Genomic DNA, 17,830 nt, shown 5'->3' with positions numbered 1-17,830 from the left:
GTTAAGTGACTTGCCCAGGGTCATGCAGATATTAAATATCTGAGGCCAGATTAGAACTTGTGAAGATGAGCCTTCCTGATTCCAGGCCAGGTACTCTATCTACTTCAACATCTAGCTGCCTTACCTTTATATAACAAAAAGGCACTGTCAAATGTTGGAAAGGACACAGGATTTAAGGAGTTAAAAGACTTGGGCTGGAATTGTTGCCACTCATTTGCCTGTCACCTTGAGCAAGATACTTCCTTTTTTTCTGACTCGGCCACCTAGAGAGATGCTAAATCCTAACACCTCTAAATACTCTATATCTTGAAACCTGAAATGCTTCTTTTCAATCTTAACCTCCCCATCCTTCTGAACCCTATCCTTCATCCTCCTCTTCTTCTCTACACTTCAGCTCAACCCTCATTTTAGCTTCCTTTTTAACCCCACACTATCTTGACCCAATGACTATCCTTTTCTTCCAAATTCTTTGTTCCTATGTCCTACTGCTGTTCTTGACCTGGATTAATGTCACTCTCCCTCCTAAACACTCCAAGTGAAAAGGTGTTAAATGCTGCTCAATAAAGTCCCACAACTGTGCTAAATGGGTTTCCTCAGTTTTATGTTTAATGTTCACTGGGTCCTTCAAGCTACATGGCAATTCTTTTATTCTTCCCTGAAAGACTCTAGTATACATAGACTAGACTATTCTGAACCTCTCACATTATCCTTTCTTCCTGACCTCTCAACAGAAGATTTGCCATCTTTTTTATAAAAAAAATAGGGACCACTTGCTATGATGAAATCTCTCCTTTCCTTTACTCCATATATAAAAATTCCCCTGTATCATTTCTCATTCTCTCTTCCTTTGTTCTGGTCTCTGAACAAGAAATTGCCCCTCCCTTTGCCAGAGCCACTTGTTTTTGATTCTGTCTCCTTTGGGATCCTGGCACCTGGATCATTCACCCTTTTTCTCTCCTTTTCAATATCTCTTTATCCATTGGCTGCTTGCTTGCTACCTACAAACATGCTGAGACCTCCTCCCAGCCTTAAAAGAACCTTTCATTTAATATCATTCCTATCCCCTAAAATATCCTTTTTATTTCTTCTTACTTCACAGACAAATTTCTAGAAATGGCCATCTGCAAGTACCTTCATTTCTTCAACTTATACTCACTTTTCAATCTCTTGCCAACTTTCTTTAATCCTACTGACTTCACTCGATGGAAACTGCTCTCTACAAGGTTACCAACAATCCTTAACTGCTATATCCAATGATCTTTTCTCAGTTCTCATTCTACTTTGAATTCTGTAGTTTTTGACACTACTGATTATCCCTCCTCCTAGATATTCCTTTTTCTCCTTGCTTCTGGTGACACTGGTCTGTTAATTTTCTCCATGCTTTCTAATGTTCCTTCTTTTTCATTTTCTGGATCTCTCAACTCCCAGTGAGACACAGCAGAATGAATAGTGGCTGTAGAATCAGAGGACCAGGGTTCAAAATACTACCTCTGACATTTATAACTTGTGTGACTCTTGGCACATGCCATTAAGTGACATCACTTAATGATCTTGACTCAGTTTCCTCATCTGAAAGTGAGAGAGTAGAACTAGACAGTCTTTGAAGTCTCTTTCAACTTTAAATCTACAATCCTGTTCTCCAAGTATAGGCTCCAAGCTCTGTCCTGATCCCTTTTCCTTTCTCTCTATATACTCTTTTTTTTCTCAGTGATATCAGTTGTCTTGGGTTCAAATATCACCTCCACAGATAACTTTCAAATCCATCTCTAACTTCTTTTCTGAACTTTAAGTCTGTATCTCTAATGTTGGACATTTCTATTTAAATGTTCCAAGGTTGATACAGTTAGGTGGCTCAGTGGACTGAGAATCAAATCTAGAGACAAGAGGTCCTCGGTTCAAATATAACCTCAGATACTTCTTAGCTGTGACCCTGGGCAAGTCACTTGACCCCCAGTGCCTAGCCCTTACTGTTCTGCCTAGGAACCAATAGTTAAGACAAAAGGTAAAGGTTAAAAAAAATGTTCCAAAACACACCAAATTCACAATATCCAAAACAGAATTCATCTTCCCTTCTAAACCGACCCCTCCTCCAAACTTCCTACTTCTTTAGGTCATCACCATTCTCTGACAAGCTAGTTCACAACTTTGAAGTCACTTAGGATTCTTTCTTCTGTTTCACATTAAATTCATGGCCATGTGTTAATTCTACTTTCGCAGTTTTCTATTCTCTTCTCTCCACTTATGTAGCCACCCCTCTAGTTCAGGGCTTTCTTACTTCTTTCAGAACTACTGAAACAGACCCCAGCTGGTCTCCTGGTCTCCAGTCTCACCATTCTCCAATCCATTTTCTGCACAGCTGCCAAATTAATATTCCTAAGACATTAGTCAGATCATGTTACTTTCCTATTCAAAAAACATTAGTGGGGGCAGCTGGGTAGCTCAGTGGAATGAGAGTCAGGCCTAGAGACAGGAGGTCCTAGGTTCAAATCCGGCCTCATACACTTCCCAGCTGTGTGACCCTGGGCAAGTCACTTCACCCCCATTGCCCACCCTTACCACTCTTCCACCAAGGAGCCAATACACAGAAGTTAAGGGTTTTTAAAAAAACCAAACCAAAAAAACAAACAAACAAACAAACATTAGTGGCTCCCTGTTGCCTCTGGAATAAAATACAAACTCATGACTGGCATTTTAAAAGCCAGTTTTTTTTACAATGTGGCTTCAGCCTATCTTGCCAGCCTTATTCCTACTAATCTTAAAGCATCTGACATTCTAGCTAATGTTCTTATTAACCGTTCCATGAACTTAGCAATTCATTCCTGTCTCTATGACTACACAACCTATTCTCCATAACTAGACTGTACTTCTTTTCCTCTACCTCTAAGATCTTTAATTTCTTTTACTGAGGTGTCACTTCTGAAGAGAAGCCTTTCCTGATGCCCCTGATTAAGTGTCCTCTCCCTCAAATGATAAAAACAAAAATAAAACCCTCACCTTCCATCTTAGAATTAATATTGTATATTGGTTCTAAGGCAGAAGAGTGGCAAGGGCTAGGGAATAGGGGTTAAGTGACTTGCTCAGGATCACAGAGTTCAGAATTGTCTGAGGCCAGACCTGAACCCAAGATCTCCTGTCTCTAAGCATGACTCTTGATCCATTGAGCCACCTAGCTGCCCCCAACTCCACAATGATGTTTTTATTTACTTATCTGTATACATGTTATATCTTGATCAGTAGAAGGTGTCTCTTAAAGACAGGGATTCTTATGTTTTTTTTGCCTCTGCATGCACAATGCCTTGTACATAGTAGATGCTCAATAAACATTTTACTGGGCTCCACTGAATTCTCTTGAGTTTTGGTTTCCTTGGCTCTTTAAAAACAAGAATCTTGGGGGCAGCTGGGTGGCTCACTGGATTGAAAGCCAGACCCAGAGATGGGAGGTCCTGGGTTCAAATCTGACCTTAGACACTTCCTGGGCAAGTCACTTAACCCCCATTGCCTAGTCTTACTAGTCTTCTGCCTTAGAATCAATAAACAGTATTGAATCTAAGATGGAAGATTAGGGCTTAAAAATAAATACATACATAAAAAAGAAGAATCTCTACTAAAGTGCAACTTGATGCTTTGTCATGGATTTGGAGGAAACTATTAATTCTGGAAGGTTCTATGCCAATGAAGCACTTTTCACATGTTTGGTACCTTAAATAGAATAGATGCTTAATTACTTTTCAAGTTAAGTGCTATTAGCTTGGCTAAAGTCGGAGATGCTCACCACCAGATTGGCCAGAGGATAAATGAATTCTCTGGTCAGAGCATTTCTCAAAGACCATCTACTACTAAATATACTAAATATAGGGCAACTGTAGTCTGCATAAGAGGAGGGAATACCCACACAAATGAAGTTACAAATCTTCTGAGTAATAAAGTAAAATGGGAATATTTTTACAACCCACTTATCAGGGTGATAAGAAAAATACTTTTGTAAAAAGTGGTATAGGGAAAAATGGTATAAGACTAGGATTAAGAACACATTCAGATTCCGGTCCTTCTACCAAATAGATGCATAACTCATGGCAAATCATGTTATCTCCACCTTAGTTTCCTCATCTGTAAAATCAGAGGATCATACTAGGTGATTTATTAGGTCTCTTCTAAATCTAACAATGTATGAATCTATAAAAAGCAAAGTACTAAAGTAATGTGAATATTTATTTCCACTATCAAATGAAGATACAAAATTTCTTTTTGAAAAAAACCCTTACAAGTATGGGCTCCAAGGCAGAAGAGTGGTAAGGGTTAGGCAACTGGGGTTAACTGACTTGCCCAGGGTCACATAGCTAGGAGGCATCTGAAGCCAGATTTAAATCCCAGTCTTCCCACTTCTAGGCCTGGAACTCTATCCATTGAGTCACCACTTAGTTGCCTCTGATATAAACTCTTGATTAGAAGCCCAGAGCTCAGGTAGATGATACGAATAAGGGAATTTATTCAAAGAAAATTATCCAAGTTAGTGCTTAACTACAATCAAAAGTCTGCATGGAGTTGCCCATCAGACTTACCTCTAAGCAGAGCTGAAGACCACAGCTGCACAGACATGTCTGGAATCTTGCTAGCCAGCTGCATAGCTGGTACCACCATATTATTACTCTCCTGGTCAATAAACAAATGAGAGATCAAAGTTAACACTATGAAGAGACAATCATCCATAGATACTGCTCAGGGCCCTAAGGCCAAAGGATCACTCATGCCAACTGCTGACTTGAATAACAAGGACATATTTCTTGGTGGGTAGTATACACTCTGTAGAGTGAGACAGTAGGTAATGGATAGCCCATCAGCCATAGGACATAGAGGGAAATGAAATCCCTTGAGGCTGAAAATCTCCATCTAAAGTCACACTGCCAGTCTGGAGAGAGGTAGTGTGGTATAATGGGAAGAGCACTGATGTAGTTAGGAGACCTGGGATCTCCCATGTTCTAGGTGTGTGCCCTTGGGAAAGTCACTTCATCTTTGTGGACCTCAGTTTCTTCACGTGTAAAGTGACTGCTAGTTTTTGTCATGTTTACCTAATAAGGTTGTTGTAAAGTCCAAATGAAATACAGAATGTAAAAGTACTTTGTAATTGTAAAATAATATATCACATGAGAGACTGTATAAATTGTACATGAGAGAGAGAATGGCACAGTAGATAGAAGGGGAAAGGTGAAAGTAAGGAAACAAGCATTTATATGGTACCTGCTACAAACCAGGCACTGTGCTATTGTGCTGCAATATTATCTCACTTGAATGTGGACAGAGCTGACCCGAAGACCTGGCTTTAAATCTGTCCTCTGAAATATACTGACTGTGGCCCCAGGCAAATCATTTAACCTTCCTCAGTGTTTTAGGTAGATTTCTATGGCTCTAAGTTGCAGAGGAGATGCTAACCTGCATGGTGTAGGGGGAATTTCCTCACCTGGAAATTCTCTGTAACAATGAAATCACAAACCCATCTCTATTTCTGTTGTACATGATTCCCAAAACAACACATTAAAATAATGGTGCAATATGAAGATGGAAATCTACTGCTCTAAAATTGACTTTTCTTCTTTCAAAATAAGGTGAACTACATGATTGCTGAATCTTGGGTTCCAGGATACTAAACACATGTTAATGACTACAGAGACAAATATAGGCATACTTTCTCCTCCTTACCATCATTAACTGGTTCTGATAAAACATGATGCTGGGGAAAATAACACCATAAGGAACAGGATAAATGATACAAATGTTATGTTAAGCAGAAAAATGCTCAGGAAAATGAACACTGTTGGTGTTCAAGTAGGACTCAAGCTACTTGCTATATATGCCAACCTATTTAAGATGAAAACATGATTCAAACATATAAAGACCAAGAATCATATAGAGACTAAGAATCATACAGGAAAAAATGGTCAAAAGATATAACAGTTTCCAAAGGAAGAAATCCAAGCAGTCAATAATTATATGAAAATACCCTAAATTACTAATAATTAGTGAAATGTGAGGTTCCACCTTAAACAGGAAAATAAAAAGAAGAAAATGACCAATGTTGGAGGACCTGGGGAAAATAGGTACACTAGTGAATTGTTGGTGGAGCTGTGAATTAGTTTATCCATTCTGGAAAGCAATATATTAGAACTGTGCCCATAAAGTTATCAAACTTGTACATACCCTTTGACCTAGTCATACAGTTGCTGGGTCTAAGAAATCAAAGAAAGGAAAAGGACCTATATGTACAAAAAGAAAACCGAAAACTAAATGGGTGTTCTACTGGAGAATAGCCAACCAGATTGTGGTATATGAATATAATGGAAATTACCGTGCCATGAGAAATGATGAAATGGACAATTTCAGAGAAAAATGGGAAGACATTTATGAATTGATGCAGAGGGAAAGGGGCAGAAATAGTGGAACATATAATGATAATAACATCATAGATAAAAATACCTTTTAAAGATTTTATACTTCAGATTACTGTAATTATAAACCACAAATGCAAAAGAATGATGAGAACACATGCCCCTGACATTCTGACACAACTAATGAACTTAAAATGCAGAAAGACAAACCTTTATGGACATGGATAATATAGAAATTTGTTTTGTGGGACTATTTAGATTATACATTAAGGGATATGTTTTGGAGTTTCTCTCTCTCTCTCTCTCTCTCTCTCTCTCTCTCTCTCTCTCTCTCTCTCTCTCTCTCTCTCTTTCTTTTACCCTTACCTTCCATCTTGGAGTCAAGGCAGAAGAGTGGTAAGGGTAGGCATTGGGGGTCAAGTGACTTGCCCAGAGTCACACAGTTGGGAAGTGTCTGAGGCCAGATTTGAACCTAGGACCTCCCACCTCTAGGCCTGGCTCTCAATCCACTGAGCTACCCAGCTGCCCCCATGGGGTTTCTTTTTAAAAGAAATTGCTCAATGAGGGTGGGAGGAGGGAGTAGAAAGGACAGATTAATTTAAAAAAATATTAGTTACATAAAATTAAAAAAAATGATGAAAACATGCATCTCTAAACCATTACACAATGTTCCCTGCAAAGGAAAGACAACTCAAGTTATACTATGAGTGAATTTTCAAATGAAAGAAAAATCATCCAAAGACCGAGATGTACACGGAGACAGACACATCTCATTATATGGCAAATACAGCCAAGAAGGTTTTGACCAACAAGGCAACGGCTGCTCAGCTCATGGAGTTTGAAGCCATGGACTTGTTCTATGCATTTTTATAGCTATATGAAGTCCAACAGTAACTGAAGGTATGTGTGGCATGGGAGGCAAAGAGAGGGCAAGGCAGAAAAAGGTCTGTGCTATATTCTGCCTAGGCAAAGCCAACAGATGGTGATAATTAGGATAGGCATTAGGGTAAAAAACAAGCAATTCTCTGTTGAGAAGAAGGGGTAAAGCTCATCAAGCACCCTACACATCCAATCAATTGCCATTCTTGTCAACTCTACCTTTATACCATCTCTAGAATTTGTCCCCTTCTCTCTTTGCATGGATAATGATTACCACCTTAGTTCAGTCCCTCATCATGATTCATCTGGACTATTACAACAATTTCCTAATTGGCTTCCCCACCTCAAGTCTCTTCCCTCTCTAATGCATCCTTAATACAGCGATCAAAGTGATATCCTTAAAACACAAATCTGCCTATGTCCCTCCTGGACTTAAAAAAACTAAAATAAAACAGACTCCTCTATTTGGCATTTAAAGCCCTTCACAATCTAGCTCCAGCCTACCTTCCCAAACTTAATGTGTATTACTAACTTTCTTTAGTTCACTCTATGTTCTGGCCCTCTTCTGCCATTGTGTGCTTTTGAACAGTGTCCCTTGGGCCAGGAATGCATCCCCTCTTCACATCTGCAGCTTAGAATTTTAAGCTTCCTTTAAAGTTCAGCTTGTGCTACCTACCAGAAGAAACTTTTCCTGATCTTCCTAGCTATCCAGTGCCTCCCTACAAAATTGTTTTGTGTTTAATAATTTTGTTGTCTGTGTGGTACTTACATGTATACATGTTGTTTACCCTGAGAGAATGCAAGTTCCTTTAAGGCAGAGAAAGAAGAAGAGCATAAAATGCCTACTATTTGCCAGGCATTGTGCTAAGTGCTTTTACAAATGTTAATTCATTTGATCTTTGTAGCAACCTTGGGAAGTAGGTGCTATTATGATCTCCATTATACAGCAGAGAGGCAGAAAGACATTAAGTGACTTGCTCAGGGTCATATAACTAGTAAGTGTCTGAGGCTGGAATGGAACTCAGATCTTCTTGACTCTGGCTCAGTGCTCTAATCACTGTGCCACCAGCCCCCTCTAACAGAAGGGTCTTATTTTCATATTTGTGTCTCTAAGACCTAGCATAATGCCTGGCACATATTAGGCACTTAATAAATGCTTATTACTTGAGTGAAACTTTTGAGATAGATTCCATGGAAGACAACTCTCATCTAGGACCTTTGGGGTGGTGTCTGAATTCTGTAATCTACAGAGAGTGTAGGTGAAGGTTCAGAAAGTACTGTCAAAGACACAATGATGTGGGATTTACCTAAGGACCCACATAACAGAACACTGAAGACACAAAGTGAAAGTTATAGAAAAACAACACTCCTACCCCCCAAAGCCACATTGATTTACCGTGCATATCCTGATATCACTTTGGTTTACTATCCTTCTCTTCTTCTAAGATAATTAACTTGTAACAGCAGTTAGAATGGGGGTTAGAGGGAAGATAAGGCTGGGGACGGGAACAAGCATTTATCAAGTGCCTGCTGTATGCCAAGCATTAAGCTTAGCATTTTATGAAAGGAATCTAATTTGATTATTTGATAATGGGCTCACCTAACATGAGCTTAGCAGTCTTGCTTCTAACTGTTGGTAGTCCTAGTGTGTAGGAGAGGCTGACACAGTCCTCTGGGCCTCTTGCCACAATTCAACTGTATTATCCTCCTTAGTATAGTATCAGGTGGCTTTTATAGGACTAGAGCAGAGGTCCCTCCACTAAAATTCTACTCCAGTATCTTACCATGATGTGTAGGTGGTCCAGGATTCTTAAAGGCTGTGTCAGTGGAGTGAGGCTCTGACAGATCCTACCCAAATGGAAAAGGCTTTGAGTACAGACGTGATGGTAAGACTATGTGGCTATCACCCAAAGATAAGGCTAAATATCAGAAGATTTATTACCAAAAAGTTGACCACCTGGTGACTTAAATTTTTTATTCTAACTAATTTACGATGGCCATCTCCTAGAGTGTAAATGGTACTGTACTGAATAAATCACAGATCCTTGTGTAACTCATACTTTCAGAAGGAAGAATCCAAGACAGCAATCCTGATTCTTCTGATATATTCAGGGGGAGGCTGAATTGGTTCTTTGGAGCAGGGTGAGGGTGAATATGGAGGTGTGACCTGGTAGGCTATTATACATCAACTCTTGAAAGTGCTAGGATAACAATGGCCAGCAACTCTTACAAAAAGTGTGGGCTGAGGTGGTAATGGTGGCTTGATCAGGTGCCAATAAAATCAGCTCATAGGCCATACACTAATTGTTATAAATTATTAGAGAAGATTAATTAGTAATAGATTAATACATAATATGAAGATATTAATAGATAATGTTAACAAGATGAAAAGGTAATACTTGCAAAGCTCTTGGCATGGTTCCTAGCACACAGTAGGTACTTAAAAAAATCTTCCATTTGATGCTTGTCTGCCCTCCCTCCCTCCCTTCTCTCCTTCCTATAGCTTTTTGTCTAATGGTCTTATAAATATAACCCTAAATACATGAATTCTCCTTTCCCTGGCTCCAGTTTTAGCTTGGCAAAATACCAAGAGGAAGTACTCTAGCCTACAAGGAAATTATTTCTTCTTTACAGTAGAGGTTCTAGAATAAGACAAGCAAGTAAACTTTATAAGCAAAACAAAGTTTTCAGGAATTTGTCAATTTATCCTCTGTAAAAGCAAAATGAACCAAATGCTTAAAAAGCTAACAACCACCCAAGGATCTAGTTGTACTTATACATCAATGGATTAATGTTGTAAAAGGAAGTGAGTATGCCCTCTAGTGATAGCAACCTCTCATCCTTCTCATCCTGATTAACGCTTTTCTATGCCCTTCCCATAAATTCTACTCAGGGGGACTGCTAAATATACTGAAAGTCTTCTGTTACATGGAAACCAATGCAGTACTCAGGCTCTCTCTTGCTATATTTATGATTGCCCCACCTGTTTTTCCAATAATATACTTTCTGAAAGAGATCTTTTATGTCATCTTTTGCAAGTCAGTTCCACTTCGGTAGCATGCTCCAGCTTATTTATGGCCCCCCACACGTCTTTCTAATGCTTTTTGGGACTGAAATTTTGTATCTTCAGAAGCAAGTGATATTCTGTGTGATTCACAAATATGTAGCATCTCCAGAGGATTATTGACACTAAAACAATTGCTGTAATCTAGAGTAAAATGATAGTGAGGGGAGACTTGAAGCTATGTCATATAAGAAATTAAAGAACTATAAATTTAACATGATCACTGTTTTAATGTCATGGCAGAAGGGCTGTCCTGTAGAAAAGGGATTAGCCTATAGGAGAGAACTATGACCAGAAAGTAGAAGTCATGGTGAAACAGGTTTTAGCTCAATATAAGCAAAACATTCCCAACAATGAGATCTATACAATATTGTAGTGAGATGTACTGTGAGACAATGAATTTCCTGTCATTAACAGTCAAGAAGAAGAGATTGGATAACCACTTACTGAAAATATTATATAACTGATTCATGCTTAAAGCAGAGATTAGAATAACTAATCTCTGAAGTCCCTTCCAAATTTTAATATTCAGAAACTTCCATGTAAAAATTACAGTACAATGACTGGCACTCACCCTATGATTCCCTAATACATAGAATATATGACCCAGGAGGACAAGGGAACAGGCTGTTAACCGGTTCAAGTCTTCTGCATTTGACATTTTCAGGGTTTCTCGTAAAAATCGCCTACAAAAGTAAAAACAAGAGGAGAAAAGATAAAACCATCTTAAAATATAACACTTTATGGAGAAAATGGAAAAATGGGCCTACAATTATTGTGAATTGAAACCACAAGCAAGATTAACTTTGATCTATAACTAAATTAACATCAACAAATTAAGTGAGTTAAAGTATACATAATTGCCACTTGCCCAGTCTTGACATACAGAATCAGAAAATTAGTTTTCTTTTTGCTAAGAACAGGAGGAAATAGTAGTAGCTAACATTTATGTAACAGTATGTGCTAAGAACTATGTTAAGTGCTTTATAATTATGACCTCTTTTGATACTCACAATAACCCTATAAGGCAGGTGCTATTACTATCTCCATTTTAGAGAAGAGGAAACTGAGGCAGTTACTACTCTGATTCTTGCCTAAGTTGACAAAGTAAGTATCTAAGGCCCAGTTTCAACTCTGGACTTCTTGAGGCAAGGTACTCTATGAGGTACTCTATCATCTAGTCTGATTTCTCACTAAATGCAACAATTCTTGCTGCCATGTCCCCAGCATATGATCCAATGATCTGACTCAACTTCTACCTGACCACCTCAAGCTCTAGTGAGTTACCAACATCACAAACTGTTCCTTTCTTTAGTTAAATCACTCTAGTTTTAAAACCACTTAATAGAGCAAAATCTATTTAATGTGAGTAAAATATTGTTATTATTCCACTTTGATGGGTGAGGAAGCTGAAGCTCAGAGATTTAAACAGCTTCCTCAGTATCACACAACTAATAAGAGCAGGGCTTTGGGGACTAACTCCAGGGCTCTCTACATTACACTATATACCTGTCTTCAGAATAGCCCTCTCAAAAATACTTCCAATAAACTCCTCCCCTCCCTCATATTGTCGTAGACTTACCCTAGTAATCTAGATCATACTCTGGGCCAGTTAAATAACTTACTATCTATTACAAGTGACAAATGTGCTTTTGTCTGCTTTCTAATTCTTGTCTTTTCACATATTATTGCCCTGACACAATCTTCCTTTTTCCCCTAACTAAAACAAAAAAACCACTGTCAAAGACTTTTATGAAGATTTTCTTGCTTGGCTCTCTATCCACTGAGCTACCTAGGTGCCTCTATGAAGATTTTCTTAAGGGTCCTCTGGTTACTCTTGCTATACAAGCAGCCTGGAGGAAATGTAATTACATTACATTTATATATGTAGGGGTTATATATGTAGGGGATCTATTTCTTTTCCTTTGTTCTATGCTCTTGCTGATCTATCTCCTCACATCCCCAACTTCTCCAACAGACTGCTTGTTTCTGCAAAGAAAAGAATGATCTGTGATATGGAAATAGAGAGACCAGGTCTCTAGTTCCAGATAGTAAAAACTGTAATAGGCCATTCATTAGCTAACATCCTCACAGCATTTTCAGGTAGGTGGAACAGAAATTATCATCCTCAGTTCACAAAGCAGAAAATTGAAGATTAGAGACCAAGTGCCTTGGTTAAGGTTAAAAGGTGAGTTTGGGGGGCAGCTGGGTAGCTCAGTGGACTGAGAGCCAGACCTAGAGATGGGAGGTCCTGGGTTCGGATCTGGCCTCAGACACTTCCCAGCTGTGTGACCCTGGGCAGGTCACTTGACCCCCATTGCCTACCCTTACCACTCTTTCACCTATAAGTCAGTACACAGAAGTTAAGGGTTTAAAATAAAAAAAAAAAAAAAACTTAAACAAACAAAAAAAAAAGGGTGAGTTTGGGGCAAAGTAGCAACTCAAACTCTTAACCTCTCTGGGCCCTGAAATATGCTATGCAAATTAATATTATGATGACTATTTCACTTCTATCTCCCCCATAACATCTATATCTATTACACTGCTAAGCCCTCAAAAGAGATAATCAACTTTTATTAACTTTATAAATACCCTGGGATGTTCTTGGAAGGGGGAGGGGAAGATCTCTGTCTCTGAATATCTGAAGGATTATATATATTTTTTTTAATTTTTTTTTCTTTTTTTAAACCCTTGTACTTCGGTGTATTGCCTCATAGGTGGAAGATTGGTAAGGGTGGGCAATGGGGGTCAAGTGACTTGCCCAGGGTCACACAGCTGGGAAGTGGCTGAGGCCGGGTTTGAACCCAGGACCCTCCTGTCTCTAGGCCTGACACTCACTCCACTGAGCTACCCAGCTGCCCCTGAAGGATTATATTTTGGAAGATTAGGCCCAAACTAAAGAAGAACCTCTTAATAAGCAGTTGTCTGGCAATGGAAGAAGCTAACTGCCCAATAGATATTTAGAACTGGATGTTCTGTAGGCACTTCAAATTCAACATGTTTAAAGCATAATTCCCCTAAAACTAGTTCTAAACCCACCTCTCCTCCCAACTTCCCTATTACTACTGAAGGCATGTGACCTTTCCAGTCACTTAGCTTTGAAACCTTGCTGTTATCCTTTCCTCTGCATTCACTCATTCCATATTTCTAATCAGCTACCAAGCCTTATTTCTTTTCTTTTTTCCTTTCTTTGTTTCTTTCAACCCTTACATATTAGAATCAATACTGTGTATTGGTTCCTTAGAGCTTGACAGATATGCCCAGAGTCACACAACTAGGAAGTCTCTGAGGCTAAATTTGAACCCAGGAATTTCTGTCTTTGAGGCTGGCTCTCAATCCATACTGAGCCACAGAGCTGCCTTCCTCAAGCCTTATTTCTACCTACATATCTCTTTTTTTTGTTTTGTTTATTTGTTTATTTACTTAACCCTTAACTTCTGTGTATTGACTCCTAGATGGAAGAGGTAAGGTAAGGGTGGGCAATAGGGTCACACAGCTGGGAAGTGTCTGAGGCCAGATTTGAACCTAGGACCTCCCGTCTCTAGGCCTGACTCTCAATCCACTGAGCTACCCAGCTGCCCCCCTGCCTACATATCTCTTAATATGTCTCATATAGCCAAAACTTGATAGCCTCTGAATTTAATCTCCTTTTGCCTTAAATCTCTCTCCATGTCAATCCATTCTCCTCACAGTTAACAAAGTGATTTTCCTAAAGTGTTGGTTTGTTCATTTTATACCTCTACTAAATAAATTCTAGTAGTTCCCCATTATCTCTAGGATCACTTATAAATTCCCTTTTGGCATTTAAAGTTCTTCACAACTTAGCCTCTTTCAATTTCACCAGTCTTTTTCAATGAATTAATCAACTAGTGTTTTTAAGTGTCTATATTTCAGGACCTATACCTGACCATGGGTACATAAAGACTGAAACAATCACTTTTCTCAAGGAGCACATAGACTATCAGAGGAGAACATTACAAGTGTACCCAGAGTAAATGTAAAGAGAATAAATAGAGTAGTTTAGAGGGAATGGGGAAAAGAATCTGGAAAGGTCTCATGTAGGAGGTGGTCCTTGAACTACTTCTTGAAGGAAGAGAATAATTCTGTGAGGTGGAGGTAAGGAAGAAGTACATTTTAAGAATGAGGAAGATAGCAAGTAAGCACAAAAGCAGACATGGGAAATGTGTATGTGTGAGGAAGAGAAAAATGATCAGGGTTGGTTGGATTTTAGAGTACATCAAGAGGAATTGTGCATAAAGCTAAAATATGGGTTGAGGCTAAGTTATGAAGGGTTTTTAGAGCTAAAGAGTAGAGTTTGTATTTGATCTGAGACAACAGGAAACCAATGCAGTGTGTGAGAAGAGGAGTGACACAGTCAGTTCTTCAGTGCAGAAAGTCACTTGGGCAATTGTGCATGAAGGCTGAACTGTAGTATGGAGAGGCTGTAGGGAAGAAGACCACTTAAAGAGACTACTGTAATAGTTCAGATAAAAGGGGATGCAGGCCTGAACTACAGTGGTGGTTATGTGAGTACAGAGAATAGATCACATGTGAAAAATATTACATTTAGAAATATTAGAATTTGGCAAGATTCATGGGGTGAGAGAGAGTAAGGAATCACACTGTTAAGGTGATAAACACAGGAGACTGAAAACTGGTGCTTTCAACAAAATAGTGTGGACTTTGGGGGAATGGTAATGATTTCTGCTTTGAACATGATGAGTTTGAAATGCTTATGGAATATTTACTTTGAAATGTCCAAAAGGCAGCAGGAGATGTAGAACTGAATATTTACTCAGGGGAGAGACTAGGACTGAACATACAGATTTGGGATTCATCTAAATAGAGATGATAATTAAATCCAGGGGAGATGAGTTCACCAAGAGAGAATATAAACAAAAAGGACCTAGGACCTCTGTGCTTTGAGGCACAGCCATATGGAGATAGTGTGTAATATGGACAATAAACTGCCAAAAAGGATTAAGAAGGAACAAGTCAGACAGAAAGCAGGAGAAACCCAATGAGAAGAATGTAGCCGACAGTGTCAAGCAAAGCAGAAAAGTTAAAATGAAGATTGAGAAAGGCTTGAGAAATGTCTAAAAATTCAGAGAAATGTCTAAAAATTCAGAAACCTTGTCACTTTGGAGTGAACAATTTCAGTCGAATGATGAAATCTAAGTACCTCATTTTTACATATCAGCTACACTTTTTGCACTGTATGGTCTACTCATACTGGCCTACCTGACGCTCCTCACACATGATCTCCATCTCCTTTCTCGATGTCTTTCCATTTGATATCTCCTATTAATGGAATATTCTCTGAAATGCTCTCTTTCTTCAATTCTATTTCCTGGAATCTCTGGATGCCTTCAAGATTCAGCTCCAGTGTCACTCTGCTAGAGGTCTGTCCTAGTCTTTTTAGTTGCTAGTACATTCCCATCCAAAGTTTGTTTTTGTTTTGTTTTGTTTTTTTGGGGGGGGGAAGAGGGTGGCCTGTAACTGAGCCTTGCATACATCTATATGTGTACATGTCACTTCCCTAGCTATAATTTAAGCTCCAAGATGGCAAAGACTATTTCACTTTGGTCTTTGTAGCCTGATTGCCTAGCATGGCACCAGGCACCTGATACTTAAAATAAAGGTTTGTTGAATGACATGGAAGATGAGTTTCCTGGCACTAGATGTGTTCAAGCAAAGGGTGGAAGACAACTTATTGGGTATTCATGCTTCAGGTGTGGAGGTTTTATTAGATTATGTCTAAGGGACGGTCCTTCTAGTTCTAAGATTTTATTATTTTTCAGCAACTGCCAAATTCCTTTTTTGAAGCACACCATCTGGAAGACATTGTAAACAACAACTACTAGGGAAAAGCTGGATGTGGGAGGAAAATGGGAAATTTATTTTTTTCCTTTTATTTTAGTCAAAGTGGTACTCTTGAGGGAAAACAATTACTTGGTTCTATGCTATAGAGATTCAGATTTCTGGGATTCCGCATTTCTACTCCATAATATCTTCAAAGTGCCATTTGGAAACAGAAATAATCTCATACTCACTTTGCTTCATTGTATCTTCCCTGAAAGAAAGAGAAGAGTCCTCGGATGTAGAAGGCAGCAGCTCTGAGGCAGTGAGAACTGTAGGGAAGGCAAAAGATTAAACACATTTTTAAAGCAGAATAAATTAAAATAAAAAGGGGACAGTGAATGACTATGTTTCTTTTTCTTGATATAGTGCTTAAAATACAAATTTCATATTTTGGCATTCAAGGCCCTCTACAATCTCACATTTCCATTTCCCAGCTCTCTCTTCCTTATACATAATTTTCAACCAGGCTGAACTAATTGACCACCTTCTATTTGTGTCCCCTTCTGTCTTATCATTGTATTGTTTTCAAGTTGTTCCCAGGAAATGCAATATTTTCTGCTTCTCCAACTGTATTCCCACTGATATTCCAAGGCCCAGCTCAATTTACGCCTCTATCATCAAGCCATCCTTGATCCCCCCTCCATTTAGAAATCAGCTTTCCTCCTGTACCTTCACAAACAATTTTGCACTTCTCATGTGTTTATCAGGTATTATAAAACCTGGATCAAATTGAGTTATATCCCCTATTAGTTCCATTAGTATGGGGAACTTTCAATTTCCCTCAGTATGAACGAATACAAAGAAGGTGCTTAGTAAATATCTGATGAATTGAATTTTGTTATGCAAAGCAAATTTGAAAGTAAATGACAAGGCCCTCTCAAGCTTCTATAGCAAAGTAGTGTATTATAAAACTCATCAGAGGAGGAATGCCGCCTTCCCCTACGTTAGCAACAATAACTTTGTATGTTAGCAAGTAGGAAAAAATTATAGTTGCATTCAGAAGAAAATGTGACATTTCACTCTGCTAAACTACTTTGAAAAAAGTAAAAATGTCTGGCGTCATTTATGTGTTCAATTGCTTACTTCATTAAGCATGTTATAAAAAAGCCCTTGGGTCATTCAATTTGTATCTAGAATTATTACCTTACAGGAAAGTTGTGGTCTGGATTTATTCTTTCCAATAAATTGTACAGCTAGAAATAAAAATCAGAAACAGATCATTAGCTATATAGTTTCCATTGTGGTCTTACATGTACTTCACTCTCTCCAGGGATGCCTGGATTTTCTGAGTCTGACACTGTGGTGCCATCATGGCAGAAGTCCAAGGCTACTTAAGACTCTATATAACCAAATAATCTAATGGAAGATGTGGAATGCAAGTAGGATTTTGCCAAATAGCAAGGTGTGTGGTCACAGTGGACCACAGGATAAGTAATTATTTATGATATCATGTCCTGGCAATCACATTTACAGGATACAATTTCAGTTAAGTAATGATTAGAATTCATTAGATGTAAGGGACAGCTTAGTCTGTGAATATCATACCTTTGAGTCTAGAGCAACAGCATGAACTTCCTATTGCATTTCCTATTTAATTGATCCTCTATATTAATTTAATAATGGATATAAATTCTTTGCTTATATT

At 38.6% G+C, this 17,830-nt stretch overlaps 1 protein-coding gene across 1 annotated transcript in view; it reads right to left on the bottom strand.

The window, feature by feature from the left end:
* Positions 1-17,830, bottom strand: part of MAU2 (MAU2 sister chromatid cohesion factor) — a 77,724-nt gene that overhangs the window by 6,278 nt on the left and 53,616 nt on the right. The window contains exons 14-17 of the mRNA XM_044671473.1: positions 17,329-17,378; positions 16,377-16,454; positions 10,898-11,009; positions 4,560-4,650 (exon numbers count right to left, since the gene is read on the bottom strand). Of these exons, the coding sequence (XP_044527408.1) occupies positions 4,560-4,650; positions 10,898-11,009; positions 16,377-16,454; positions 17,329-17,378 (331 nt within the window). The remainder of the gene's footprint in view (positions 1-4,559; positions 4,651-10,897; positions 11,010-16,376; positions 16,455-17,328; positions 17,379-17,830) is intronic.

The sequence above is a fragment of the Gracilinanus agilis genome, chromosome 1 (assembly GCF_016433145.1).
Source record: "Gracilinanus agilis isolate LMUSP501 chromosome 1, AgileGrace, whole genome shotgun sequence".
Taxonomy (NCBI): Eukaryota; Metazoa; Chordata; class Mammalia; order Didelphimorphia; family Didelphidae; genus Gracilinanus; species Gracilinanus agilis.
Note: the sequence above shows the minus strand (reverse complement) of the source record. Positions and strands in the feature narration are given on the sequence as shown.